We start from the raw sequence: 26,609 nt of genomic DNA, 5'->3' as shown, positions 1-26,609 counted from the left end.
GATTACGGCACTATGTCGAATTTGAGCGCGCACGATAAGGCAGTTTTGGAAACTGTGTTCAACCCTAATTTACCTTTAGGGGATTTTGTCGCTAACTGGGAGCCTGAAGGTATGTTTTGACTTTATTATTATATAGATATGTGTTAATGTCTATGAAATTAAAAGATGAGGAAGACGAAACCCCAGATATTTTATGGAGCAAACAAATGGAATTAAATGCGATAGAGACAGCTGAAAAAGGTAATTTGCAAGAAGGTTTAGACGTCTTAAATAGAGCCATCCAAATTACACATGACAGGCCCTCTTTATATAATAATCGCGCTTACATTTTTCAGTTTTTAAGGCAGTTTCAAGGTAATTTTTCTGAAAACCTTCAAAGTGTTGGTACAATTTAAGTCGAAAACTTTTAGATGCATTTAATGATTTGACTACAGCTATAGATTTGTGTACTGAAAAGCATAAAAAGACGTTGTGCCAGGCGTACTGTCAAAGAGCTATTTTACATAAAAGGGCCGATAGAAAAGAATTGGCGAAGGCGGATTTTGAAAAGGCCGCTGAATTGGGGAGCAAATTTGCTAAAAGTCAGGTAGGGATATGAGTAATTAATGCAAAATAGTGTTATGGTACTCGGTGACATAACTCGTAATCATTGATTTCTTATCATATAAAGTATAGTGTATATGTATTTACGACTAAACAAATTATTACTGTTATATAGGTAAAAAGTACCAACCAACGCATAACAATGTTATCGTTAGGTACTTGTTTTATAAGCATACTAATAGTAAACTATGCTAGCGTTGCATAATACAGGGTGTACTGAAAAAGGAAGCTAATTCGCTAATTGTTGTAGTATGCCAATCTATGTATAAACCCAGCTTAAAACTCAGGGTCTATTCCCAAATGTTACATCAGTTGTACGATTCTATTGTAAACGGGTATACACGATCCACTTCGACTAAATCGTATTGCTGTACTTGACAAATTTTAACAGCAGTCAAATTCAATTTAACATTATTAATTACGCACACACACAAGTTGTATTGTCTAATTACGTAGCATCCAACTCGTACTGCAGAATTGGACCACGAGCTTAAGGGCTCTTAAGTTTGCTTTTGCAGCAACGATGTCCCCTTATCTCGTGTCTAAATCACAACATTGCTTCATTTTTAGCTCGTGGAATTAAACCCGTACGCAGCTCTTTGCAACCAGATGCTGCGTCAAGTAATGGACAAACTCAAATAACACTCAAAGCCTCACTGCAATATTTACATAACTTTATTTAAATTGATCCTGAACTTATTAATCATCATGTTGTATACCCTAAAATTAAACTACTTAAAACGAAAAATAAATGCATTTTCTCTACATAAAAAGCGTATGTATCAACTACTTACAGATCCCTTTTTTGAAAAATATAAAACAACTGCTACCTTGGATAAATAATACCTACAATTTGTATATACATAAAAAAAATGATAAAGAAAACCCACTTTTTTGATAATATCACTCCAAAGTACACATCATTTGAGACAAAAGTAAGTCAATTCGTCATTGTACTGCATAAGTTTTTACCGTTATCAAAGAATTATGTATAGCCAACAAGTTCTCTGTGTGTAAACTCGATAATCTCAACCAGATATAGCTATTTATTGGAATATAACACTCATTACCCTAAATTTATCGCCTAGCTTATCAGAAACCACATCTAGATAAATTCATTTAACTAACAGTAATAGCCACGTGACAAAAACCATTTAATTTTTGAATGTGCGACAGCGATTAACAGTAATGTTCTTCAACTTACTGGTGAGGCGAAAAATAATATCTTGTGAGAAGCAGAAATAAGGTTTTATTTTCAACAATTTTTGTTTAGAATTCAAAAGAATCATATATAGAGAAGTTAATTTCTCTTTTATTAAATAGTAGCATGAAATGATAATATTCAAATGAGATTACTTAAGAAAAAACATTTTTTTAAATAAATAATAGCATCATAAATAGTACATTTGCCAGGAATTTTCACCTCACCCCGTGTGTATGAGTTATAATTATTACTTATATTGTCTAAACTTTACTGGGAGGATACCTGCGCTTCATCAAACTCAATGTGATCAACAATTTCGAAGTCACGCCCCGTACTGGACTTGGACTCACTTTCGCTCTCTGAACCCCCTTCGTCGTTTTCCACATCATGCCCATCAACATTTTGAATATGGCTTTAACGCACGATAAGTTTAAAATAAATATATTCTTAACCTACCCAGCCTAGCCTTACCCTTGCTCGTCATCAGAACTATCTTTTTTCGAATTTCCTCCATCTTTGAGCAGTTCGGTTGTTTCCTCCTCTTTACCATCCTCGGCGTCGCTATCTTTATCCTTTTTCTTCTTTTTTTTCTTATCCACAGAACCGGCACCTCGATATTCATACTTATAAAGCGGCCAAAATGAGGCGAAGAACCCAACATCCTATATGTATCAGAAAAGCCATTAGAAATTAATTATTTGTTCAAATATCAGCTATACTTCGGTCAAATTGGGGAGAATCCACAAGTGGTGTTTTCCTAGCGTAACCGTCCAGATAAGACAGAAAAGTATCAGTCTAATGATAGCCAAGACGATTATTGACACTAGAAAACAGGCTGCAGCCACACTTATATAATAAACGCCCAATCTAAAGGTAATTGGCTAGTAACAAAACATTCAATATCGCAGGTGTTAAGAACTACTTACCTAACCACGGGAGGCCATAAAGGAAACATACAAATTCCAATTGCACCGATCACGAGAAGTGCGCCGATTATCCAATAGTGGAAAGGTATTGGATCGTAAATCCAAACGTAGGCATCTAAACTGTCGACAAATCTTTGATCATTATGCATTTCGAGGCGAATTTTCTTCTTGCGCTTCTCTTTTTGGGGCTAAAACGTATTTGGCTGATTGATTGACTTAGAATTACTTAAAAACTTACATTGTCGATGGGATCTTTGCTTTCAACGACACTACTTTCCGCATCTGTTCCTTTATTTTGCTCTTTTTCTTGTTTCTGCTCATCACTAGACTCTTTATCTTCTTTCTTCTTTTCTTTCTTTTTACTCTTTAATTCTGTTGATTCATTAGTTAATAAAAAAATGTTGTTGTTTTTTCTATTACCTTGCTCTGAAACCGGGACTTTTCTAGCGCGATGGAATACCTTGTGTTCTAACATCGAGTGAAGATAGTCGACTATTTGTTCGCGGGTGGTGAAAACGGGAGTATCACATTTCACGAATTTGGACTCCAAAAGTGCATCAACAGCTCTTTTGCCTATGCAGAAAATAGGGTGGAATTATGGATAAAAATAAATGATTAATGTGCTGTTTCAGAATTTTTGGAGAAGATTTCTCCAAGCTCTTTTTGCTCATTTGGTTGGAATATTCTGGTCTTTATGTTAATGTTTAGAAGATGGTATGAAAATTGTGGATTCTTCTAGTCATCAGATCTTTAGCTACAGAAGGAGATGACTATTAGGAACAAGAAATCTAAGATTGTACAACTATAAGAATAAAGCAATTAAATAAAGTAAGCATTGAATTCTTTTATTCAGTGTATTTTTAAGGCTTCATGCAGAAACAGTCAATTAACATCACAAACAACAAATATTTCCCTGGAGTAATTAATTCACACTATATATACAGGATGTCTCTGAAATAACTATACAGAGCTTGAACAAAAATAAGGCATTCTAGAGAAACTTACCTACATCCAATGTGGTTTCATTTTGCCTTTACAAGGCACCGGCGCCATGTGGCGAAAAATTTACAAGACAAAAAAAATTTGAAAATAATGTCAGCTTTTGGCAGAAAAACAATTAAAGTCATTCATACAAAGGATAACAAAAATACACACTTTACACATTTAAAAAAAAGATTTTGCTCCTGTCAAAACACACCAATTTATGTAGTAACTCTTAATTCCAAAATTAACAAAAATTGATAAGAGTTTAGCAATTATTTCAAAAAAATTATATTAATTTGAGAACTTTGATGTCCTGTAGCAGCAAAATAAAGCAACATTAGATATAAGTAAGTTTGTTTAGGATGCCTTATCTTTGATTTAGGAATTTTTGGTCAAACGTTGTACAGTCATTTCAGGGAGACTCTGTATAATGTCAATTGCTTGCTATTTGTGATTTGCCAAATACCACTTGCATGTGTGTGTGTTTTCATATATGAATGGTTCATTCAGTCAGTGAAGTGCATAAGAATTACTCAAAAACAATGAACTAGAACTTAAGTGGAACATACTTATTAACTAATTAAATAGCATTTACCTGTAAAGTACTCCACATTATGGTTCAAGAATTTTGTTCTCTTGATAGGAACATTTTTCCTCATCCACTTTGCAATGTTGAGCTCCTCTTTGCTTGGCTTGTCTGGAGCTTCTCCAGGAGGAGAATATTCCTGTATTTCAAGCAAATACCTACTATTAATACCATTCTAATTTTGGCATTTTCTACTTTGGATTTAAATGTTAATGAACTACACATGGTGCTATTTGGATACAATTACTGAATATTTAAATTTATTTTCTGTACAGTACAGGATATATATATTGAGCGATAACACAGTAATTTGCTTAAATTTGCAAAGTTGCTGAAAATAGGCGACGCGTGTTTTTGATGGCGATTGCGAGAATTGGGACATTTTACAGTTAGGTTTCAGGCAGCAATTTGGAGCTATTTGGAATTGTGACATCGGGTAGCAATGATTGGACTAGGTAGTATTCGTAACTAGGTGTAAAGGGCAATAGATTGGCAAATTTTCCAGTACTTAGAATTTCAAAAAAACTACGTAAAAAGTATTTATTTAGGATAGACGTCATTCTTATGTCTTACGAATAACAAACATATTTCACGCCACAGACGACCAAAACTGAAGGGTCAGAAACTGAGAACATTGTAACTGCATTAAGTTGTTTTTTAATCTACTAATTAATGCTATCTATAACTGATAAATGTAATAAATAAGTCTTAAAACTTACATCTTTTCGTTTCCTGCTTCGTTTCTTGTCCGCCATTTCTGACCTGACCATAAAAATAAAACTGTACACTGAAACAGAGAAAGAGAGAAAGCGAGAGAGAATATTAAATGCCAAAATTGCCAAAGCCGAAATGAGAAGTGACTAGACATTAATTGCCAGACCCGACAAATGGTACAACAATGAAACGGGATGGGAGGATTTTCGTAATTAAACTGCAAGATTGTTAGAATGGTTCTAAAATTTGCTCAAACCTTTTCAAGTACTAAACAAGACATTGTCTTAAAAATCTCACCTTCCAATACGCATTTTACGTCTGGGTTTTCCTAATGAGATTCTCACTTTTCTTCTTACTCATAAAATCAACAAACTCATGGAAATACAAAATATACTGCGTCAGTAAAACTTTTTTAATGACAAATACAAATTTTACACAAACTTATTTATTTATTATCCACAATGTTCGTACCAATCCAAGGCATCTCAACAAATATCTTACAATAAAACAATAAATAACTATCTACTCAAATACTTGTCGATGTATACCTACCTCCAAAGTTAGCGTACAGTTGAAATTTTACGCATAAACAAAGCAACAGAAATTAAATTGAATTTAAATGATAAAAGTAGTTAAACCTCCAGGAAAGAGTCGGTCTTGCCGTTCCTAGCTCACGTTTTATTGTTTTATTAAGTCGTCATTTATCACAAAGTAGTAGCGGAAAAAGTGGGAGGTTTCGCTGGTATTTAATATTGATTGAAAATTATTATAAATTTGGTTCTTAATATGATCTGATCGCGGGAGGAACGGTCTTACATTCGCCTTCGTCTAAAGTTTTATCAATGACTTCCCTGTATCTAATCTTAACGACTCCCGTTTGAGGCTCAATGTCGGCTAATGTGTGTTTTCGCCAATGTTCAGACAAAGGTTTTTTCTGTTGGCCTAAAAACTCAAAAATTTCACAACGTTCAATTTTAAGTCAAACGTGAAGAGCTTACCTTCAAGTGGCTTACTGTAATCATATTCATCACATCTAACTTTATAGTCCTCACGGGCGTGCGCCCCTCTTGATTCTTTGCGATTTTCGGCACCTACAATTGTCATCATGGCGTTCAACATGAGATTTTGCAGTTCGAGTGTTTCAATGAGGTCAGAGTTCCATATTAAACTGAAAAATTCACATATTATTTAAACTAAACTGATTTATATTGATTTTGAGAATTCTGTATTTCAAACTTGCAAATTTTTTAAAGTAACTTTACCTGTTATCGGACACCTTTAAGTTCTTCTGTTCGCCATATAATACCTTCATTTTCTCTATTCCTTCTTGTAGGACGTCTTCAGTTCTGAAAACAGCCGCATGCGATTGCATTGTTTTTTGCATTTGCAGTCTCAAAGTGGCGGTGGGTAAAGGTCCATTTGCGTATCTACACCAATCCAAATTGGACACAGTGGCTTCGCCTGCGTGCTAAAACAATTTGAAAAAGATTAAATCCTTTTTATCACAACCTCTTAACACACACTGTAATAGAAGTTCTCAAACAATTTACACTGAACTTGTTTAGTGTTTCTTATAAAGTTATCAGAACTCACGTAACACATCGCTACGCCGACCGCACTCAAATGAAATGTTGAAAAAATGAAACACTTACTTTGCTCATGTCCCCTATTTGCTCTCCAGGTTTGTGTTCATCGGCGATTGTAAGGGCACAAGCTCGACCAAAGACGACTAAATCGAGGAGAGAATTAGCTCCTAATCTATTAGCGCCGTGCACTGAGCAGGAGGCAGCTTCGCCGCAGGCGTAAAGGCCTGGAACTACTGTGTCCTTATCGTTGCATCTAGTTAATACCTAGCAAATATATGAAAGAATATAAAATATTGGCGAAATGAATATATGGGAGTAAAATTCGCTTGGTACACAGTTTCTGAAGTATAAACATTTGTAATGTCGGTACTCACTTGTCCCTTATAATTAGTAGGAACTCCGCCCATATTGTAATGGACTGTAGGAAGCACAGGAATAGGCTCTCTGGTGACGTCAACGCCAGCAAAGATCATCGCAGTTTCTGAGATACCGGGTAGTCTCTGATGAAGTTGTTCAGCTGGCAGATGGTGCAGTTGCAAGTAGACGTGATCTTTGTCAGGCCCAACACCTCGGCCTTAAAAGTAACCAATTAAAACATTAAAAATATTTACAAGTTTAATTCAGACCAACCTTCCCTAATTTCCATGGTCATACTTCTCGAAACGACATCTCTAGAGGCCAAATCCTTGGCCACTGGTGCATACCTCTCCATGAATCGTTCCCCTTGAGAGTTGACCAAGTATCCACCCTCACCTTTTTTTTATGTATATATACATATATATAAAATCGACCTAAACAATCTTGAAAATAATACCTCTGCAGCCTTCTGTCATCAAACAGCCAGCGCCATAAATGCCGGTAGGATGGAATTGGACAAATTCCAAATCTTGGCTAGGCAAACCGGCCCTCGCAACCATAGCAGTGCCATCACCTGTACACGTATGTGCAGACGTGCAAGAGAAAAAGGCGCGACCAAAACCGCCAGTTGCTAAAACCTTCAACCAATAAAAACAATGTCTCAACTACCATTAACCTAAACAACTATAAAAGCACTCACAGTATTCTTAGCCTTAAACCTATGAAGGGTACCATCTTCCATACACAAGGCGACCACACCCCTGCATTCGCCACCTTCCATTATTAAATCGAGCGCGAAGTATTCGACGAAGAAATGACAGTCATACTTCAAACTTTGTCCATATAAAGTGTGCAGAAGACTGTGACCAGTCCTATCAGCTACGCAACAACATCTAAAATTGTGCTTTAAGTAAAGAAATCGAGAATGTCAACGTTAGTTGAAAGGTACCTGTGAGCTTGTCCCCCTTTGCCAAATTTCAAAGACTGACCCCCAAAAGCCCTTTGGTAGATTTTACCATCTTGCGTTCTGGAAAATGGCACGCCTGTGTTTTCCAATTCAACAACAGCATTAGGTGCTTCACGAGTCATATAGTGGATAGCATCTTGGTCCCCAAGCCAATCGGAACCTTTGACGGTGTCGTACATATGCCATTGCCATTGATCGTCTTCCATATTTCCTGTGTGAGTGGAAAAGTAAAAAGTTTTAGTGGCAAGTTAATAATATATAAATTGAATTCTAATAATTTCTAATAATCTGGTGAAAGTATCCATAAGATTTATTTGCTATAATTGTATTTTGTACTGTAGGTATTACTTTTAGTCCTGAAGAAGGTGAGAACTAAACTACCAAAATATCGGCTAGTGTCGCTAGTGACATTGGAAAACCTCTTTTTTATATAAATTATAGATTGTCAGAATATTTGGTTGTGAGGACTCATATATTTTGGGCCATGATTTCATTTACCACAATATAAAACATTTCAACTTAAATACAACCATACTGAAACATAAATTAGATTCATAATCATAGTAATACTCCCAAAAGAGCAAGCAAACGTGGGATGAAACATATTGAAAATTTCTAAGAAGTGGAAGAAGCAGATGGAGGTTTTTTTCTTCTGAATTACATGAAATTTGGAACACTCAATTAATCATTTTAATGGCTGGGTAATTAAGAAATAATAAGTAGAATGAGTCAACAAAATTTTTAATTGAACATGAACGATTCCACAATATACTTTAGAATTATCCAATTGCTCATAAAGGAATGGTCATTTTTCAAGTACCAAAAATGATTTATAAATGAAATTGATTACACACATCAAATTCATATGCTCATTAACCTGCATAATATGAAAACAAATTTAGATATACATGTATGTATTAGTCACCTCTGATTTAGCCACAACAATTGTCTCATGGAATCACTTATATATAGTTTAGAGAATTAAAAAATTGGCACAAATTTGTGATAATAGGTCTTGTTTGTTGATAATTTATGATAACAAAAAATAAATATTATTAAACTACTTACGCAATAATAAAGGCATTCCCTGAATTTCAATTTTGATAAACCCAATCCTTTGCCAATTAAAACATATATTCATTATTGCTTAATGATTATATAGTATAAAACGGTCTTTGCTTGACTTTGAACCTAGTAATCTTGATGGAATTTCCACTGCTAATGAGAAATTATTTTTTTCAGCATTATTTTAGATATTTAAAAGAAAATGGTAATGGGAAGATCAGTTGAACTATATTTTCTTTGATATTAAGAAAAAACAAATATGCATAAGTGTGCTCCTGCTGAGAAGTAAATAACACTTATACACGCATGCCATCAGATTAAAAACTTGATAACATATTCATAACGCATACCTGTTACACAATAATCACCAAGATAAGAAGTTATACTACTGGTAAAAATTTACTTAAAAATTAAAAACAACAATCATTGTCCCACACAAATATCTTAAACACTTACCTAAGGCTGCATTGATACCCCCTTGAGCTGCAACAGTGTGAGATCTAGTAGGAAACAATTTTGTAATAACAGCTGTCTTAAAGCCCTCCTGAACTAAGCCAAAGGCGGCCCGTAGGCCTGCTCCACCAGCACCTACTACTACTGCATCATAGGTGTGATCAATGCAAGGGTATGCTTTCGAGCCTGCCCCACTATCACATTGTTTGGCATTTTGGCGATCTACATTAATATGTAGAGCTCGGTTGGATACTAAGGCAACATTGTTATTGGCCTAAAAATGCGATGAATGGTTATTGTCTGTTAATAAGTTTTTATATAAAAAAGATTTAATAAATGGTAAAGAAATGGCTTGGGTCTCTTGCAATATTTTGAATTATTATTCCTTGTTTTATAAGAATGTTGGTGAGGGTACACTCTTGAGTAATTGGGGATCGTGGGTCAAAATAGAGCCTGGTATGCAAAATTTAACTGCACAGCTTCCAGTAAATAAAAATAAGAGAAAAAGTTACATAACAAGAAGCAGCTCACCTCAAGTCAGGTGTACTGCAGTATGGATAACCTTACCTTGCTAAGAACACAATTTAAACAGTGTTTAATAAATCTGGGATTTAGCTTCAAGAAACTGCTCATGCTGGGCCTTTTTCCTTTTATTTTAAATTAAAAACGGAAATAATATTTCAACATCAAAAATCGTCGCGCCAAGTGTCGATGGGGAACAGGAAGATTTTTTCCGAATATTCGATTTTCGTTATAAAAGCGACGCACGTCTATGATGATTGGAATGTGTTGATCTATTTTCCGCTTGCGTTAAAAGGAGAAGGCAGAATGACACTTTAGTGGCATAGGTAAATATTGAGGAAAATTAGACTTAAAATGTGACTCTGGCAACCATTTATACATCTGTATAGTTCAATGAATTTATCATTTTTTTGGAACTTCAAATTTGTGAATTTAAAAAACTAAAATATCATTATTGCGTAAAAGGGGTAGTAACTAATAAGCAAAGAGTGAAAGAAAAAGAGAAAGAAATTGATTGTTTAATTATAATTTGGCACATTTGCCGCAGATATCCTATTTTGGGTTGCCTATAACTCGAGGTAAAAGGTTGTACAAGAGCTCCTCACTTATCTCTTCGTCTACTATCATATGCAAGACAAGGACGGAAACTTTTATTATTGATTACTTGTTAGGGATACTATACGAGGTGCGATCATTAATTAATGAATTTTGAATCGTGAAATTTAACGATACTTGTATGTACTTGTATAAATTTGAAGTATTCTTGTTCTTTTAATGTACATATATGGACATTTAATGCGATATATTAAGAACAAAATAAGACTTAGCGATCATTTTATTTAAATTGGGGGAGACAATAATTACTGATTGTCTCTGGTTTAGTGAATTATTACTACTAAATAAGTGTAAGTGTACATTTTAAAGGTGATACAAAACAAACATTCTGAAGCTTAAGCAGGACGCATTAACTTTGATAACCTGCCAACAGTAAACTACAAAAAGAACTTCCGCTACAAGAATCACCTCCCGTCCCATCCTGTGCCCAAAAATAAACGCAGATTTTTTACTCGTTCTTGAGAAAATAGAGCGCTTATTACAAAATTGCTTTCAGTTTCAGTTGGTTTCAGTTTCCAGTCAGTGTTAAACCTCGACGTCTTGCAGTCTTGCAGCACGTCTTGATTCTTTCATAACAGTTTCGCGCGTGACTGAGACGGTCCGAATTTTTTTTTAATAGACCGCGTAGCGGCCACCATCTAGTCGGCAACGTCGCAAACACGTGTTCCAAAATGTTAAAATCGCTGTTTCCTTGGAAACACAACAAAACAAAACAAGTTATGGCCGCTCAACCTGCGATGGACGGAGGTAAGTGTCAAAATGTTTGTCAATAATTTATTTATTTAAAATGATTGTTTCTCAATCAGTTTTTCACGTTTCATACTTATTTAAAGTGCGCAGTTTTCCGGGGACGAGCAATTGGTGCGGTTAAGGTCCGCACCAGGCGGGATATATAAAAATAGTGTCATATGGTCCACCTTCAAATTAATGTTTTTTCGTTCTTTCCTCCAAGTGCTTAGACACTAATTGGTGTAAAAATAAACTCTGTATATTTCGAAATGGAAAACGATACACGAAGACGCATCAGATTTAATGGAACACTTTGTTGTTTATTGGTAACACCATTTTCTTTATATCTTGTTTACTTTTATGACCTCGACATTTGGTCGCTATGTCTCATTTAATTACTAACAACACTTCCTCAATATGATCAGAATTCATCAAAATAATTATACAACTATTAAGCCAAATGTGCACTATAAAAATCAAAGTGAATATGAACCTTGTGAGTTTGTTTTCAACTTATAGTAGCTGATTACATATAGGAATCGAGGTGTCTCATTTTAAGAGAAGTGTGACAAGTTAGAAAAGGAATTTTTGTATTTCGGTTCTTTGATACTAACTCTTATTGAACTTTATTAGCCCTGCAAGTTCTGTTTTCGTGTATGATATCAAATTGGTCGCCTTTCAATAGAAACCCTGCTATTTATTATAATTTTCAAATATGGTCATTTTACATCATTATCTATAGGTGATTCTATGCGTTTCTTATTTCCTATGAAGTACGTTCTATTCCGTTCTTCGACAGTTCTTGGGAGATAAAAAGCCATAATGTTAAGTGTAATGCAAAAAATACTGAAACGTGTTAGACGTTTTCAAATAAATATTCAATTTTATAACGCATTTGCTACGCTCACGCGTCAAATAGCGACAATCAAATCAGATTATTAATCGCCAACATTAATATACTTATGAGTTAAATAATTATACTGTTATTTTAATGTATTTATATTGCTTTAAAAGTAACTTAGATACCAAATAAAGGTAAATATTTTCATTTTGCAAATGTAAATTTCTAATTTAATTTTGAAAAATCTTTTTTACATCTAATGCAAAAATTCACACCGATTAACTCTGCATCGAGCCGCTGAAGAGTTACAGGTGTTGGCCCTCAAGGTGTAAAATTTTTTTGAACTCTATAATCTAAAAACCTGTTAAATATTAAACAAGCTAATCTTGTTTAGGTATTCAACAACTGTTTCAAATAAAACCCCAACCTGCACATCTCTAACAAAATTACAAACTGTCCTTCTTGCTATAACAATCTCAGCCAAATTTATTAATAACAGCTGCACCCAGCTACATCATACACCATAATGGTTTATTACACGTATAAACATTTCTTAATTTACGCGTAAACAGTCTGAAATTATTTGTGTATATTAACAAGATACACAACAACAGACTTTTACTACCAACATTTACACTGAAATGTGTAGGGATGTGTAATATCGGGGAGGCTTGAATTTTTAATAATACATATCGAAAATAACGATGGGAAAACCGTCCTAGGAGGCCTATGTAGATTTGCAGGTTGATTTACACGAATTAACTTCATTGATTGTGCAATAGCCGTTCACCTTCGTGTTCCTTAAAGAGCTCATTTACGAGTATGTACACCTGAGCATTAGAATTTTTTTGTTAGAATTTCCTGTTGTTGCTGGTGAGCCAAAGATGCCATTTGAGACATACTCATTTAAACATCCGTGTTGTTACTTTATCTTGTTTAAATTTGCCAAAATGTCAAGAATTGTAATTTTTTAACTATCAACTTAAATTCCTTGTTTATAAAATTTTTTGCCAGCTACACAATAACTCCTAATCCTAACCATTCCCATATAGTAAACTACCATAATGCAATAAAAAGGGAATCATCTTTGATCAGTATGTAAAGTAGGTCTAACAGGTTGTTCGTTGGCATAGTGTTTACAATTTTGTTCAAATATTTAAGAAAACAATTAACTTAATAACCATGAGCTTATGTAAGATCACTCGACCTTGAATGCTAGAGAGAAGACAAGACAGGTATTTTTTAGCCTAGCAAGTTTCAACAGTTTAAAGCCAAAGATTTGCACTGTTTGCAATGACACTCTAAGCTCAGGTGCTGTTCTAGGGCTGCAGTGTCATGATTAAAATAAAATACCGCAAAGTCATTTATAGCAGCAACGGTTGTCTAGCGTTGAATAGTCAATCAAACCCTCCTAGTCTAACGATGAAGTCGGTTTATTCATTCATCTCAGGATTTCTGTTGCATACATTATTTTCGTTCAAAGCGATTATACAAGTTTATTACCTATCCATTTACCAAAAACAGTATGGTTGTAGTGAAGTACGGTGTGGTACTGTCGAAATGTGTTGAAAATAGGATTATTCCATGAGGAGAATGTTTTATTTTTACGGGGAAGTGGGTATGTATACGCGCGAAACCAAGGTGTCGTTTTTTATTATAACTTTCCGATGGTGCTTCCAAAAGAGCGTTATGTAGGTTTTGTTGATTTAACGCCTCTGCTTGGTTGTGGGAATTTATTATCATAATCAGAATGATGAGTGCAAGGTTTTTTTTTATAAGAAACTTTGTGTCTTATGGTTGACTTAGTGATTTGAGTTTATGAGTGTGTGATTTAGATGGTGAATGTAAACCCCTGTTAACAAATCATTAATAATTTTTGTGTGGAACGTAAGCTACAAATGACTCGTCTTGTTTTGTTTGTACCATTAAGACTTCTAAGAAATTGCTAATGGAGTGTTCTATATTTACATAAATCGCAATCAACAGAATAACGATTTATAGCCAAGAGTCTTGAAGTGTTTTGCATGTATGTACATATGTGTGTATACTATATGCGGCAAAGAAGTGTTTCATTACGTCTGTATCATCATAAGGTCCTAAGTAATCCAAGAATGTTCAACCATTATTGAAATTTGATTACCGTTGCATATTCGTTGCACATGCATAAACCGGAAATTTATCAACCGAAAAAGAAAGACTTTGTTACATACCATTGCTGCATATTCTAGTAGTAGATATCAAGCTATTTATTATCAGGAGCACTGATTACTACCTAATAACACGATACATGTTATTAGATATGTAATTCATTTTATCGTAATAAATAATGGTTTGACAAAGTAATGATCTAATAGAATTAATAGTTACATTGAACTTTATTCATTCTATTATGTATTATTTTAGTATTCTATTCCATTTCAAGAACTGTAGTTTTTAAAGTTCATTTGTGCATTGTCACTCTATCAACCAAAACCCCTTTAAAAATGGGTGCTCTGGAATTTCGAAAAAGACAGGTAAATTATGGGGTGTTTTATGGTCTATGTCTCTCATGGCTCATGACCCTCTTGAGTGACTTGATGATGGATTACTAGAAGTTGCATTGCAAAAAGAGCATAATTGGAAACAGTGTTTCTCCTAGAGAAAACATATTTCTCAGGCTCACTTATTCATGTAGTCTGTTCCCTAAGGACTCCTTTCGCTTATTCTCGAACTTTAACTTGAATGTTATATTTAAATAAGTTTCTGCTCTAGTAACAAAATCTCTATTACTCAAAAAATATAATGTCTTCATTAAGAATTATAGTTTCATTTGAGATGTGCTAATGAAAACGAATTCAAGGTTGCTTTTAATAAACCCTTTTAACCAGAAAGGTACGAGTTGATTCATTTGTCCATGAAAAGTAATATCTAGAAATAGAATAGAGTCATCTTCACGTAAAAACACTAAAATTTGTAGTTTTATTAGACCTCTCTTTGTGTGTCACGAAAATGAGGCCCGAGGAGCGAAATTTAACCTCAGTAATTGCGGATCATGAAAACGTCGAATTCAAAGTGAAAAACAACTGTAAAATTGGCTGCGTCATTCGATTCAATCTAGAGGAGCACATGGCTTGAATCAAGTATATTAAAAGCATGAAAATTTAGTTTCATTTTTCCTGATTTTGAAAAAATTTTAAGTTCCGAAAGAATTTAAATCTATTCTTACCTACAACGTGGCTCTCAGTGTTTTCTAAAATTTCAAACTACCAGTTTCAGTAAATAACTCTATTCAGACATACATGGAATGAATCTAAAGCATACTAAACGACAAAAAAAATTATTTTAATTTACCTGATGTTTGGAAAATTTAAAAACCTACAGCTATCAAAATTTGGTTGTTCTTTTTCCCGAAATATAGCTTTGATTCGCTTCTATTGGATACCCTATTGAGATTTTTGTTCAAGTCAATTGAGAAACGCCCATGGCTTAAATCATCGTAGAGAGCATGAATTTGGTTTTAACTTCTTTAATTCTTAGAAAATTGTTAGTCTCGAAGCGAAAAAAAATCTGCTTTTTCTATGAATAGATGTGTGTTTCTGTTAGAATCAATTTAAGTTTAGAATTTTTCGAGTTTACGCTGAAGTATTTAATTTAAATTTTATTAGTTAAATTTAATTAGACAAAAGGCATTTATGAAACAAGAGCACTTACGCGCTTACATAAAACTATTTTACAGATGCTCCATCCATAGTTGTAAATCTATGGTAATCTTTTTATCCATTTATTTCATATGTTGACGATTATTCATATTTCAAAACCAAATCTAATTTTTGCTTAATTTCTTCAATTATCTGCTTTATTTCGTGGCTAGTTATGCTCAATTTCATTTTCTATCTATCTATAACAGTCAATTGCAACCAGTGGAATGATCGCAAAGCAGATTTGTTTGCAAATTTCCATTTCGTAATTTTATTACTTACATCGTACTTATGGTACCTACTTCTTGCTGAACGCCGAAAACCCAAACTTAAACTGTAATATTTCTCGCAGAAAATAAATCTTCAATTCGATTAGCATGTTAGAATTTGACCAACGAGCATTGTGTAGTCGTGCATATATGGACTTTTTAGCCTAAGTTACTTTTCTAAGGAATTTAAAGACACTCTGTATTTCTCTTTTAAACACAAACAACACCTGACCTTACAATTCTTTGTTTGCATTGTCCACAATACCCTCGACGTTACGATTTACACAATAATAATGTGGCAATTCTATCATCATTAAGCAAATGCAGAGGTATTCATAGGCGTAGCTTATGATCGCCAACGGCCGCAGATTCAATGTTTATACCGTAATAGAAAAATAGTACTCAACACCATTACTTATTTGTATCTTGTATTATATTCCTTTTAATCTACAAACCACATAGGGGAAACATCAATTGCACGGGACGATTAACCGTCAACGTAGGACGTTGATTCGTCATCCATTTGGTTTTTAAAATCAAACATCTGAACAATAAATAACAGCTAATGAACTTATCCCGGACATGCATCTGATAAGTCTATGCCTTCTTGTGTTTTTCTTTAATAATCACTCTTTATATGCACTAGAAAACACCTGTCCATGTTTTAGGTTCAGGCGTGGGCAACATCAAACATTTATATTTAACTGAGATATCCTAAGATGTGACTTAAGTGGCGAATTCAGGTTTTAAATGAGGTCAAACACCTAGATAATAGACAAAAAAAATTAAAATTGAGCTAGAAGCGTCATAGGAACTGTTATTTTCTTGGTTTTATTTGTTTTTAAATCCTGCAAGAATTAGCCGTCAGGTAAAACAAGCTGGTAGTTGTATGCTTAATGATGCCGTTCATTATCTTTTTTCACCCACATGCAACTCAAATCACCACATAATTATGCATAATAATTTAAGATACTGTCATTTCTAATAACTACGACCCAGAAACCTGAAGCTGCAATTTCACTTTTTTCTGCTTGGTATGCAAAAGACCTTTTGAATCAGGATTTCTGTTAGCATTCAAAGGAGCTGCTAAAACAAAACTTGACAAGAAAAAATCAAGGGTTTAATCTTCAAAGACAATCGACACAGAAGCTAAAACCATCAGCTGTAAATCACTCACTTCAAGATTGGAATCAAGTGTTTGTTAGGGCAGACCACGCTTAAAAAGGCCTTTTCCGCCGAGACTGTTTACTTTATCGTTTATTTTTAAACAGAAACCCCTGTTAAACCCACAACAGCAATAACCTAAAGGAAGTGTTTCCTTGTCATATTTTAATCGTATTTTGTATTTATAACCGGGCTTTGTTTTTCCAGAACTCATTATCCAAGAGCAGAACCTTCTTCCCTGCCATGTGTGCGGCAGGACTTTCCTGGCGAACCCACTTAAAAAACACGTTAAGGTTTGCGAAAAAAATGCTACAAAAAAACGCAAACCTTTTGACTCTTTAAAACAAAGAGTGAGTACTTTTAAAAAAAGTGCACATCTATGACAGTTTAATGCTGCTTATTTAGGTCACAGGTACTGATTTGGCGGACTTTCACCAAAAAAGCTACCTTAAGAAACGAGAAGATTCAATTGCAGAACGTAATCCCAGACAGAGCAAGTGGAAAGAAAAACATTTAGAGCTGGTCACTGCCATTAGAGCGGCTAAAGGTATTATTTAGCTCATTACAAAGCTTTTCAGTATCAATAGAACATTCTAGGTGTTTCTACAAATATAATGCCATTTTCGTCAACACCAAAGCATAGAAGTACAACATCTCTGATATCGACTTACAGCCAAAATGAGAGGTGCCCTTTTTGTGAAAGGCATTTTGGACCGAAGGCCTTTGATAGACATGTGGAGTGGTGCAAAGAGAAGAGGGCGAGAATTCAACACTGTCCCGCCAATATCCAGGAGGCGAAAGAGAGACTTGAAGCTAGGATTAAGTATAGGTAAGTGTCGAGCATGGCTAATTAAAACATAGAAGAATCAATGTTGCTAAGCAGAAATTATGATCTATTTTTCATTCGTTTCAAAAGATCACAAAAGGTATTGTTTTATTCTTTTTGCAGAATTGAATAAAGTTGTAACATTTATAGGGATACTTAGGCAATGTCTATATAGTTGTGGAATGATTTGCTATCTGTTCTTTCGTGTTTTAATTATAAAAAACAGCAAGACAGTCATATAATGGAAATTTCACCTTTCACCATCGGTTATTATTATGTACTTAAATGTAATATAATATATTTACCAGTCATACGTGAATTTTGTTCGACATGTCAAGATCGGAGAAATTCAAGAATATAAATTTCAGGAGGTTCACTAATTTCAAAGTTGCGACGTCCAAAAAAGGTTTCTTTAAAAATATGTCTCTTCCCCTCCTTATCTTTTAAATACATTTCTCCATTAATAGACATTCATTATTAACTCTATTTAGCAAATACAACAAATACGTCAAATTTTGGGTCTGCTAAACACATGATAAGTAGTACACAAATTTTGTTCGCCACTATTAATGCCTATCAACATCTATACATCATTACAAGCCTAGGACATAACAAGATTTTTTTTATGTGATTTAGTTTTTATTGTGAGTATAACGAGTGATAATTAAACAAAATCTCGCTGTACTGATGAACTGTAAGCGAAAGGCGTTGGTTAAGCAATTTACTACTTATCATCAAACATCCTACTAACAAATGAATTAATTTCAGATATGCCACTGATTTTCAACGTCTACGTAAGGTTTTTTAATGATTAATCTTTACGATATATACGTTGATGTATTACCAGTGTATATGATTTGTGAAAGTCATAAGGTTTTAGATACACGCATGTATGAGCAGTCGTGGCCGAGCGGTTAAGGCGTCTGACTAGAAATCAGATTCCCTCTGGGAGCGTAGGTTCGAATCCTACCGACTGCGAAAGTTACTTTTTTATTTTTTTATTTAACTAAATGTTTATTTCTCGATGTGGTATATTTAATGCTAAACTAAGATTCAAAAATAGTGTGCATATTTTCATTTTGTTTAAGAAATATTGAAAAAAAATGTTTGATGAATTTTATTAATTTTCTGAGAACAGCTAATTACTGACGTAAATTTCTTTGTGTTCTGTGCCTGAGGTAATCAATAAAATTTTGTCGAATCTTTTGTTTTGGTGCCCAGAAGCATCCATAGACTTTAAATAATTTCCGCTGTTATAGGTCAAAAAGGTGTAATTGCAAATTTACATAGACAATCACCTGAATCACTTCATGTGATTATTTACTTTATTTTGTTTTAGGGTGCCTCCGTTAAACCAATCCAAACGAGCCTTAGTAAAAAAAAAATACTCGAACCCTCACAGCCCTGAACCAGTCCGAAGTACTCACTCCACCAGCAGCCTAGCCAGCCCTCTATTGTCCAGAGGTCCTAGTATACGAAAGCCCAGAAGCACTGTTTCTCTCGGTAAGATATGGATACTACAAATTTTGTTCAGCTTTTAATACGTCAATTAATAGAAAAGCATACACCTGAACCCAAAGAAATTGCCCAAAAGCTCGACATGTCAAGGTGTAATGGGAGCAAACACAGCAGTCCTGAGAAAGATAAAAATAACATGTGTCTGTCCGTTGGAACTCCCGTCATTGGTAGTCCATCATCCAACACAGAGTCTATTAAGAGGTACTAAAAAAGGTTTAATTTCAGTCCCAGAAAGAACGGACAAATTCTCTTTATTAATGATAATTTTTTCCTGAATTCGACGCTTCTCTTTTCTTTACGTATGATGAACTCACGAGTTACTCATACCGACTTAGAAACTGTACTAACAGGTTAATCATTAAAAAAAAACTCACAGAAAACGGTTAATCGTCAGCGAAGGGCATTGTAAACTAAAACCAAGAAGAAATAACTAGGAGAATCGCAATTTCTAGCTTTTGAAAACGTTTTTGAAAACTTTGGGAATTCCGTAATTTTTAAAATTTCCCAAACACGCATCTTTGCCCCCATTTAAACTAGATCATATCTTTCACTGTTCCCGAGATTACAATGATGAGCGCTAAATTTGAGACATCTTGTACTTACATCATCCTTTGTTTTATTTGTATACTAAATAAAGATAGCATATTTGCAGATGCAAGGAAATATTTTTAGAAGATTAACATTCTCTATCGAAAAATTGAAGTCTCATACGAGCATAATCCCTTCAGTTCAGAATTTACATTCTGCTGAGTCAAGCATTCAAAATAAGCATTTTTAATGCCAAGAAATCGGAGCATTTAAGAACAAATTTTTTTTCTCAATTGGACATTTAAGAACCCTAAATTATAAATGTTCATAAAACTGTGATCGTTAATGTTATTGCCGGGTTTATGTGTAAAAAAACTGTTTCTTATTATGTATAGTAAACAAGTACTACGTAGCTCATTCTTTAAGCGGGAATCTGCAGAAGTATTTTTAGCAAATCCGTAATCGGCAATCGCATTTCCATTCACTTCACGACTTATCTCTTGCGCATAATAAAACATACCTTCCGAAATAAATAATTACACTTTTAACTTTGGCAGTAGGCATTGTTTATCAGTAGGTAAGATATCAAAATTGCACAAAGAGAAACATAATAAAAATCGAGATTAACGACTTCCTTTATATGAACATTGTGTAGGTTGACAAAATTTGCACAAGGTAAAAATCCTGTAATTGTGTAACGGATTAATTCTTTATAAATCTATTAATGCAGCAGTATTGTTCTGTAGTTTACAGCAAACGGTAAACAAAAATATGGAGCGCATAGGGTAAGAAATTCTAAAAACTATACACTCTTAAATACATTATTAGCAATAATTTCAATAACACTAAATTTTTGTTGCAGTAATACTTCCAACTATGATCCATTCGAGATGGCTCAACGCCAATTTATGGAATTGCTCGAATGCGACGATTTTAAACCCTTTACACCTTCCAATACCACAAATACTTCTCGTTCGCACACCACTTTGCCTGTCACTCCTCTCAAAACCCCAACATCTCCTTTGCCCTTGAAAAAGTCTGTAAAATCCGCTGATCAAATCAAAAGACCGAAGCGTAAGTCTGTTATTGATCCTCCCGTGAATTTCAAGGATTCCTCCTTCGATATAATTGATGATAGTGAGTTTGAGCTTATTGAGAATATCATTAACGAGCATTTTGGGAGTGATGAAGTTACTCAAGAGGGAACTAATAATGGATTTTACTTACACAATATTAAGAATAATAAAGAATCTCTGGGGTTAGGGGATATTTTGGATAATAGCAGAAAATATAGCGATGAAATGACTTCTTCAATAGATCCAAGCCTTATTAATGAGCACGATAATTTGTCGATACCTGAGCATCTAAGGCTTGATGACTACTCTCCTACTAGTACTGGTACAGAAATAACTCTGCAGAATGAGGAGGATCATTACAGTCTTCAATGCGACGCTAAAATAGAGCCTAAAGCCGTCAAAAAGCCTATTATAAAACGGTCTTTGTCTCTAGTCAACCGCGCTAAACGTGATACCACCTTAACTACTACGAAAACCCCTAAAAGTACTTCAAGTAACAAAAAAGCTACTAATGGCGCTAATAAAAATTCAAAAGTTTCCAAAAATAATGTTTGCAGTGAGAATTTTGGTAATAAAATTCAAAAACCGAAAGAAAAGAAGGGTCTGCCCTTGTTGAAACGGTCCGTAACTCTCCTTGATCCTACTCCCAAACCTTCATTTAAAAACAAGAAAGAACTCAATGATTTTTTCAATGGGAACGAACATAAGAAGGTGACATCTACCAGTATGACCACTAGTTTAACCACAAGTGTAGAAAAGACCCTTTCCAAGCCAGTGAGTTTTTAGGAGTTTTTTGAAGCTTTATTTCAAAATTCTTGATTCTTAGTTATCAATACCGTTAAATGATACCCTAAAAGCAGAAGATCTATTTGCGGTTGACGACGAAATGTATGAGGAATACAAAAGATACGAGGAAATGTACCTGAAGGAGAAGAAGCAGAATTCTGGTGGCACCAATAACAATAAGAAGAATAAATCGAAGAATGTCGATATGAATTATGGCCTTCTCACTAACAGCGAGGAGGACGATCACATGAGTAATTCAAATAACAAAATGTCCAACGATTCTGCATATGGAAGGTAAGAGCCATTTTAAATTTACAATCTTACTTTTACAATGTAAATACAATTGTTTTATGAGGCAATACGGTTGTAGGGTATTTGTGACTGTCTTATGAAGAAGCTGTAGGTATGGACGGAAGAATCTACCATTCATTCATACCTATTTAATTTCACAATTTATCATCTTTTCAATCACAATTCAATGTAACATACTCATTAGTTAGCCATATATCTCAAATAATCTACAGATCATAATTTTTGCTGATAGTTATTATGCCGAAACATCATTTCCATCTATTTTAATTACATTCCTTTAAAAATAACATAATAACGTAACGTAATCTCCCTTCAAAATTGTTTTTAGTCTTCGCAAATCATCGAAAAACCGCATTCGTATCCCCAAACTCGCCCCTCTGGACCAGAAGAACATCGAAAGCAGCAGCTCAAGTGGCTCAGAAAACGGCCTACACTCCCCAGCACTCCAGAATGACAATAATTCGTCAAATATGTCAAAATTTTGCCACGAATGCGGAACCAGATTTCCCGTGTCCAGCGCAAAATTTTGCGTGGAATGCGGGGTGAAAAGGTTGGTTTTGTGATATTAGAGACGATGATTTTCGTGTGTAATTTGGAGAGAGGTCGGTTATTTTATGCAAATTAAAGTAGACAAGTTGTTTTTTTTAAATTTTTTCAGTCTAATTTTTTCTGTGGCCAATGAATTTCTTAAAAGAAAACCTTTTATTTTATGATATTTGTGCAGGTTTTTGCGTATTTCTAAATGGTCAGTAGTAAATTTTATGAAAAAAGGAACTGTTTGTTTATGGGGGCAGATTTCATATTACAAAAATGTCATTACCTAATACATATGTGATTTATACACTTGAACATACAACTAGAAAGATTACACTCCACTAATGTTTTATTAATTTTGACCAAAGTTCTTAATCTATTAAGCATTAAACTTAGTTTTATAAGGGGTTTTACCGGTCCATGCGTGAGTTAAGCTTAAGGTGCAATTTGTATACTAAGGACATTTTTTTGACGCAATATGGAAAAAGAAGTTTTTTGTGTTATCTATTTTTTTGTTTTGATAACCATTCCAAATATTTTACCATTTTTTTACTTATTTATATTAACAAAGACTGGTTAGCAAATTAACTTGTTTTAGCTTAATAAAACACATATATTGAAATGAAAAAGTGTCTTAACTTACTCATTACCCATTTTTTGCCCTACTTTTTTAATAGAATATACCTAATTTGCATTGCTAGTTACCTGACCCATGTCATCGTAAGTCCACGTCAAGTGTAATGCTTTTTATAAACCGATAAAGTTTAAGTGAATTGCTTATCTTTCGATAATCGGTAACAATATTTACGGCGTGAACAGATGTGCGTTAATAAATAGTTGATGATCCTATAATTTTTGATAAGGAATCATAACTAATTAGAAGACCAAGTACGTGCTGAAAGAAATAAATTTGTGCACCGGGTGCATGCCCTCATTAGAGTTAATCGTAAAGCAACCGAAAGGGACTTTCTCTCATTGTCAGATCTATGAACCGCTGAGACGGATATTAAAGTTAATTTGAGATTTAATTGTCATCAGAGTTAACAGCAATTTTTTCCACTACTAGCTTTAAAAGACGTCATTATTGGCTTTGTTAAACCACTATAAAATACTTTTTCTCACTTATTTCTAAAGTGCAGTTAAACAACATTTTAATAATGACACGCATATGGCTCATTATTTACCCAATGAAGTAATCGGTCAACGTTGTCATCAGCTCCATTGCTGTTTAATTTATGGTTGCCATGGGAATGAATGTCAAATGAAACGGTATGGTGGACCGTTTTACATTCACTTTCAAACTGTGGTGTCTTTAACAAACAATAATAAATCTGTGCAGGTCCCATTGGAACCAAGCGGACTCCCCTAGGTGAGTAATTCTATGATACAAAGTCAATTGCAAAAAATGTATGAAAAAAATGTGATATTCTATTTTGAACCAAAAGAAACACAGCAGATCCTCTGAAGTTGGTATATACGCTTTAAGTTTGTAGCCACGGAATTCTACATAGAATGTCCTTTTACGTAAATGGGACAACAAACTACTTCTACGAAGTAAAATTTATTAAAAGTCTCTTACAGTTCGGGCATCTTGCAGAACACATCTACATGATAGACTTTCGTAATATTTTCTTATAAATATGTTGACTAAAACTGATAAGATTTGTCCTAGTTGAATGCTTCGGTAGAAAACCGTGTTGTTGCTCCGAAAAATAAAAACTCGCACGCATAAATATTCTATCAGAAATAATCGTTTCAAGGATCTTTAAACTTCGACAAGTTTATACTATCATAATGGGTCTACAGTGTTCTAAAAAAAAGGCCAATCTAGCAATAGCTAATTCTTTGAACATAAAGATATTTCAGGATAGCAAATAGAATTTCTATTTTCATTTTTTTCCTGATAGCTTTTGCAATGTTTTAGATATTTAATTGAAATTTAAAAAGCAAAGGCTCATTTTACAACAAGTTAGACGTGTAGAACATGAAGCGCCTAGGAAAATAATCGAGAGATAGACTGAACTGTTCTTAGGCTTTCTGTTCTCACAGAAACGCACTACTGATTGGTATCAGTAGATATTTTCTCTCATAATAGTTTGAGAAAGAATAATTTAGGCATATTGTTTATTCGGATTTATTCGGATGGAACTCCTTCAAAGGGTTTTGGTTATGAGAGTAACATCAAGAATCACAATCCTAGTCGACATAAGAAAGGAATACCATTAATACCACTGCTGATGATGTATACATGAGAATTCCAGCCGCAGAAGTGAACTGTTGCTCGAACACCAAATAACTCCTTAATTCTTCTTAGAAGAAGGCAGGGCTCCCGAATCAATGCAATATTGCAGTTCCCGTTCTTAAATTTTCTGCACCAGACAACCGATTCTACAATGTCTATACGTTTAATGAATGAATCTAACTTTCACAAAATAATGCGATAATTTGGTAAAAATAAATATATTTAATATTTTTAATGATAACAAATCATATTAACACTACATGATTTTTTACGAAGACCCTTAATATATCTTAGTTCTTAAAAAAGCGCTTAATGCTTGTCCCTTTCTATGAACGCTTCTTGTTTTTTCTCAAAACACACATAGGTCAACAACAAACAACACATTTTTTAAGACGTAATTCGCCGTTATCAACTACATTATAATCGGAATTTGGGGAAAGTCAGCTAACCATATGTGTTCGTCGCTTTTGCCCACCATCAACTAGCGATAACAGCATTTGTACCCGGTGATAACCTTTTGCGACCCGACCGCATATTAACTCTAAAACGTCTTTGACTTTTTCTTCGTGAAGACGGTGCACTGTTAAAAGCAACTTCGATCCCGAAGGATTTTCTTATCCAGTGTTCCCAGTTGAAAAATTAGATGAGAGTGGGGGGAAGTAGGGAGACTGAATTGACGGATTTGAGCAAATTGGCGAGTGTGGACTTTGATTTATGTAAAGGTAAGAAAATAATATCTAACAATAATTATTGTTTACTTATGGATGGGAAAAAAATGGAATGTTACACATGTACCTAGCGAGATAACAAAGTACGCTTGATTGACCCCGATAAATAAACCAATTAAAGTGCGATATCCGCCATAATCTATCCTTTTGTTCTTCAGAGTGCGCGCTAAACAACAAGGAAAACATGTCCGTTCCTCAGGGAGCTTTTGCCACTAAGAAAGTGAGGAGAAATAACGAGAAATACGAAAATGAGTTCTACGAGGAGAAAATGAACGCTTCAAATTATAACAGCAAGTATATGAACAGCATTTGGGGAATGTACAATCGGTTCTCTGTTCACAATTTGAAGAAGATGATGGACAAAAATGTTCAGTCCCATCAGTAAGTAAATAAGAGATTATTTGCAATTGAAGCTATTGATGGTAAAATTTTTAGGGCAAATGTTGGACAAGCCGTCAAGGGACTAGTGGCATCTTCCAACTTGTCTGTATCTATGGAAAGACTGTCCTACTTACCAATGTAAGACTGTTTGATGTTATTTAAACCCCTAGTGATATTGCTGTAAAAGGGAAGAAGTAGATAAATAAATGGGGATAAAAATTGTTGCCTTTTTTATAACTCCATCCGATTTTATCAGTGAAATTCCTGACTTTGAGTGTAAAATAGGTGATAAATGACATTCTTCGAAAGGGAAGACTTTTTAAAGACAACCGTCAAAATTTTACAGCACTTACGGCCACTCCCCTTACAGATAAGCAGGGTGGCCCCCAAACGACTGTACATTGATTGACCAAACA

The 26,609-nt window shown here is 34.2% G+C and overlaps 5 protein-coding genes and 1 non-coding gene across 8 annotated transcripts; 4 read left to right on the top strand and 2 right to left on the bottom strand.

Moving 5' to 3' along the window:
- Nucleotides 1–3: 3 nt before the first annotated feature.
- On the top strand, nucleotides 4–1,311 carry LOC136409246 (tetratricopeptide repeat protein 36 homolog). Its single transcript, XM_066390628.1, has 4 exons — nucleotides 4–109; nucleotides 166–354; nucleotides 411–586; nucleotides 1,174–1,311. Exons 1-4 carry the CDS (start codon nucleotides 13–15, stop codon nucleotides 1,243–1,245), a joined length of 534 nt encoding a protein of 177 aa, XP_066246725.1. The 5' UTR covers nucleotides 4–12; the 3' UTR covers nucleotides 1,246–1,311.
- Trp1 (translocation protein 1) lies at nucleotides 1,261–5,125 on the bottom strand. The gene is made up of 8 exons (XM_066390618.1): nucleotides 5,023–5,125; nucleotides 4,313–4,442; nucleotides 3,154–3,306; nucleotides 2,972–3,105; nucleotides 2,734–2,921; nucleotides 2,527–2,674; nucleotides 2,279–2,469; nucleotides 1,261–2,219 (listed from the first exon to the last, which is right to left on the bottom strand). Exons 1-8 carry the CDS (start codon nucleotides 5,071–5,073, stop codon nucleotides 2,075–2,077), a joined length of 1,140 nt encoding a protein of 379 aa, XP_066246715.1. The 5' UTR covers nucleotides 5,074–5,125; the 3' UTR covers nucleotides 1,261–2,074.
- Nucleotides 5,126–5,418: 293 nt separating this feature from the next.
- Nucleotides 5,419–10,221, bottom strand: SdhA (succinate dehydrogenase, subunit A (flavoprotein)). 2 transcript variants are annotated; one of them, XM_066389983.1, is made up of 11 exons: nucleotides 10,013–10,220; nucleotides 9,449–9,719; nucleotides 7,910–8,138; nucleotides 7,661–7,853; nucleotides 7,418–7,598; nucleotides 7,234–7,356; nucleotides 6,978–7,177; nucleotides 6,670–6,867; nucleotides 6,280–6,485; nucleotides 6,016–6,185; nucleotides 5,419–5,959 (listed from the first exon to the last, which is right to left on the bottom strand). In XM_066389983.1, the coding sequence occupies exons 1-11, from the start codon at nucleotides 10,076–10,078 to the stop codon at nucleotides 5,799–5,801; spliced, it is 1,998 nt and encodes a 665-aa protein (XP_066246080.1). In that variant the 5' UTR covers nucleotides 10,079–10,220; the 3' UTR covers nucleotides 5,419–5,798. The 2 variants fall into 2 exon arrangements, with proteins under 2 accessions (XP_066246080.1, XP_066246081.1); XM_066389984.1 differs by having other exon boundaries at nucleotides 5,748–5,953; nucleotides 6,009–6,185; nucleotides 10,013–10,221.
- An 883-nt stretch (nucleotides 10,222–11,104) lies between these two features.
- On the top strand, nucleotides 11,105–23,471 carry LOC136408898 (uncharacterized protein DDB_G0284459-like). 2 transcript variants are annotated; one of them, XM_066390104.1, is made up of 9 exons: nucleotides 11,105–11,329; nucleotides 17,470–17,612; nucleotides 17,668–17,809; nucleotides 17,860–18,091; nucleotides 19,428–19,591; nucleotides 19,645–19,807; nucleotides 20,997–21,984; nucleotides 22,037–22,290; nucleotides 22,637–23,471. In XM_066390104.1, exons 1-9 carry the CDS (start codon nucleotides 11,254–11,256, stop codon nucleotides 22,869–22,871), a joined length of 2,397 nt encoding a protein of 798 aa, XP_066246201.1. In that variant the 5' UTR covers nucleotides 11,105–11,253; the 3' UTR covers nucleotides 22,872–23,471. The 2 variants fall into 2 exon arrangements, with proteins under 2 accessions (XP_066246201.1, XP_066246203.1); XM_066390106.1 differs by lacking the exon at nucleotides 11,105–11,329 and adding an exon at nucleotides 13,427–13,770.
- TRNAS-AGA (transfer RNA serine (anticodon AGA)) lies at nucleotides 18,985–19,066 on the top strand. Its single transcript has one exon. It is a non-coding gene; the product is annotated as a tRNA-Ser (tRNA).
- A 2,159-nt stretch (nucleotides 23,472–25,630) lies between the features above and the next one.
- On the top strand, nucleotides 25,631–26,412 carry LOC136408886 (uncharacterized). The gene is made up of 3 exons (XM_066390091.1): nucleotides 25,631–25,806; nucleotides 25,971–26,193; nucleotides 26,248–26,412. The coding sequence occupies exons 1-3, from the start codon at nucleotides 25,728–25,730 to the stop codon at nucleotides 26,333–26,335; spliced, it is 390 nt and encodes a 129-aa protein (XP_066246188.1). The 5' UTR covers nucleotides 25,631–25,727; the 3' UTR covers nucleotides 26,336–26,412.
- Nucleotides 26,413–26,609: the final 197 nt, after the last annotated feature.

This window comes from Euwallacea similis, chromosome 5 (genome assembly GCF_039881205.1).
Source record: "Euwallacea similis isolate ESF13 chromosome 5, ESF131.1, whole genome shotgun sequence".
NCBI lineage: Eukaryota > Metazoa > Arthropoda > Insecta > Coleoptera > Curculionidae > Euwallacea > Euwallacea similis.
This window is presented reverse-complemented; position numbering and strand designations above follow the sequence as displayed.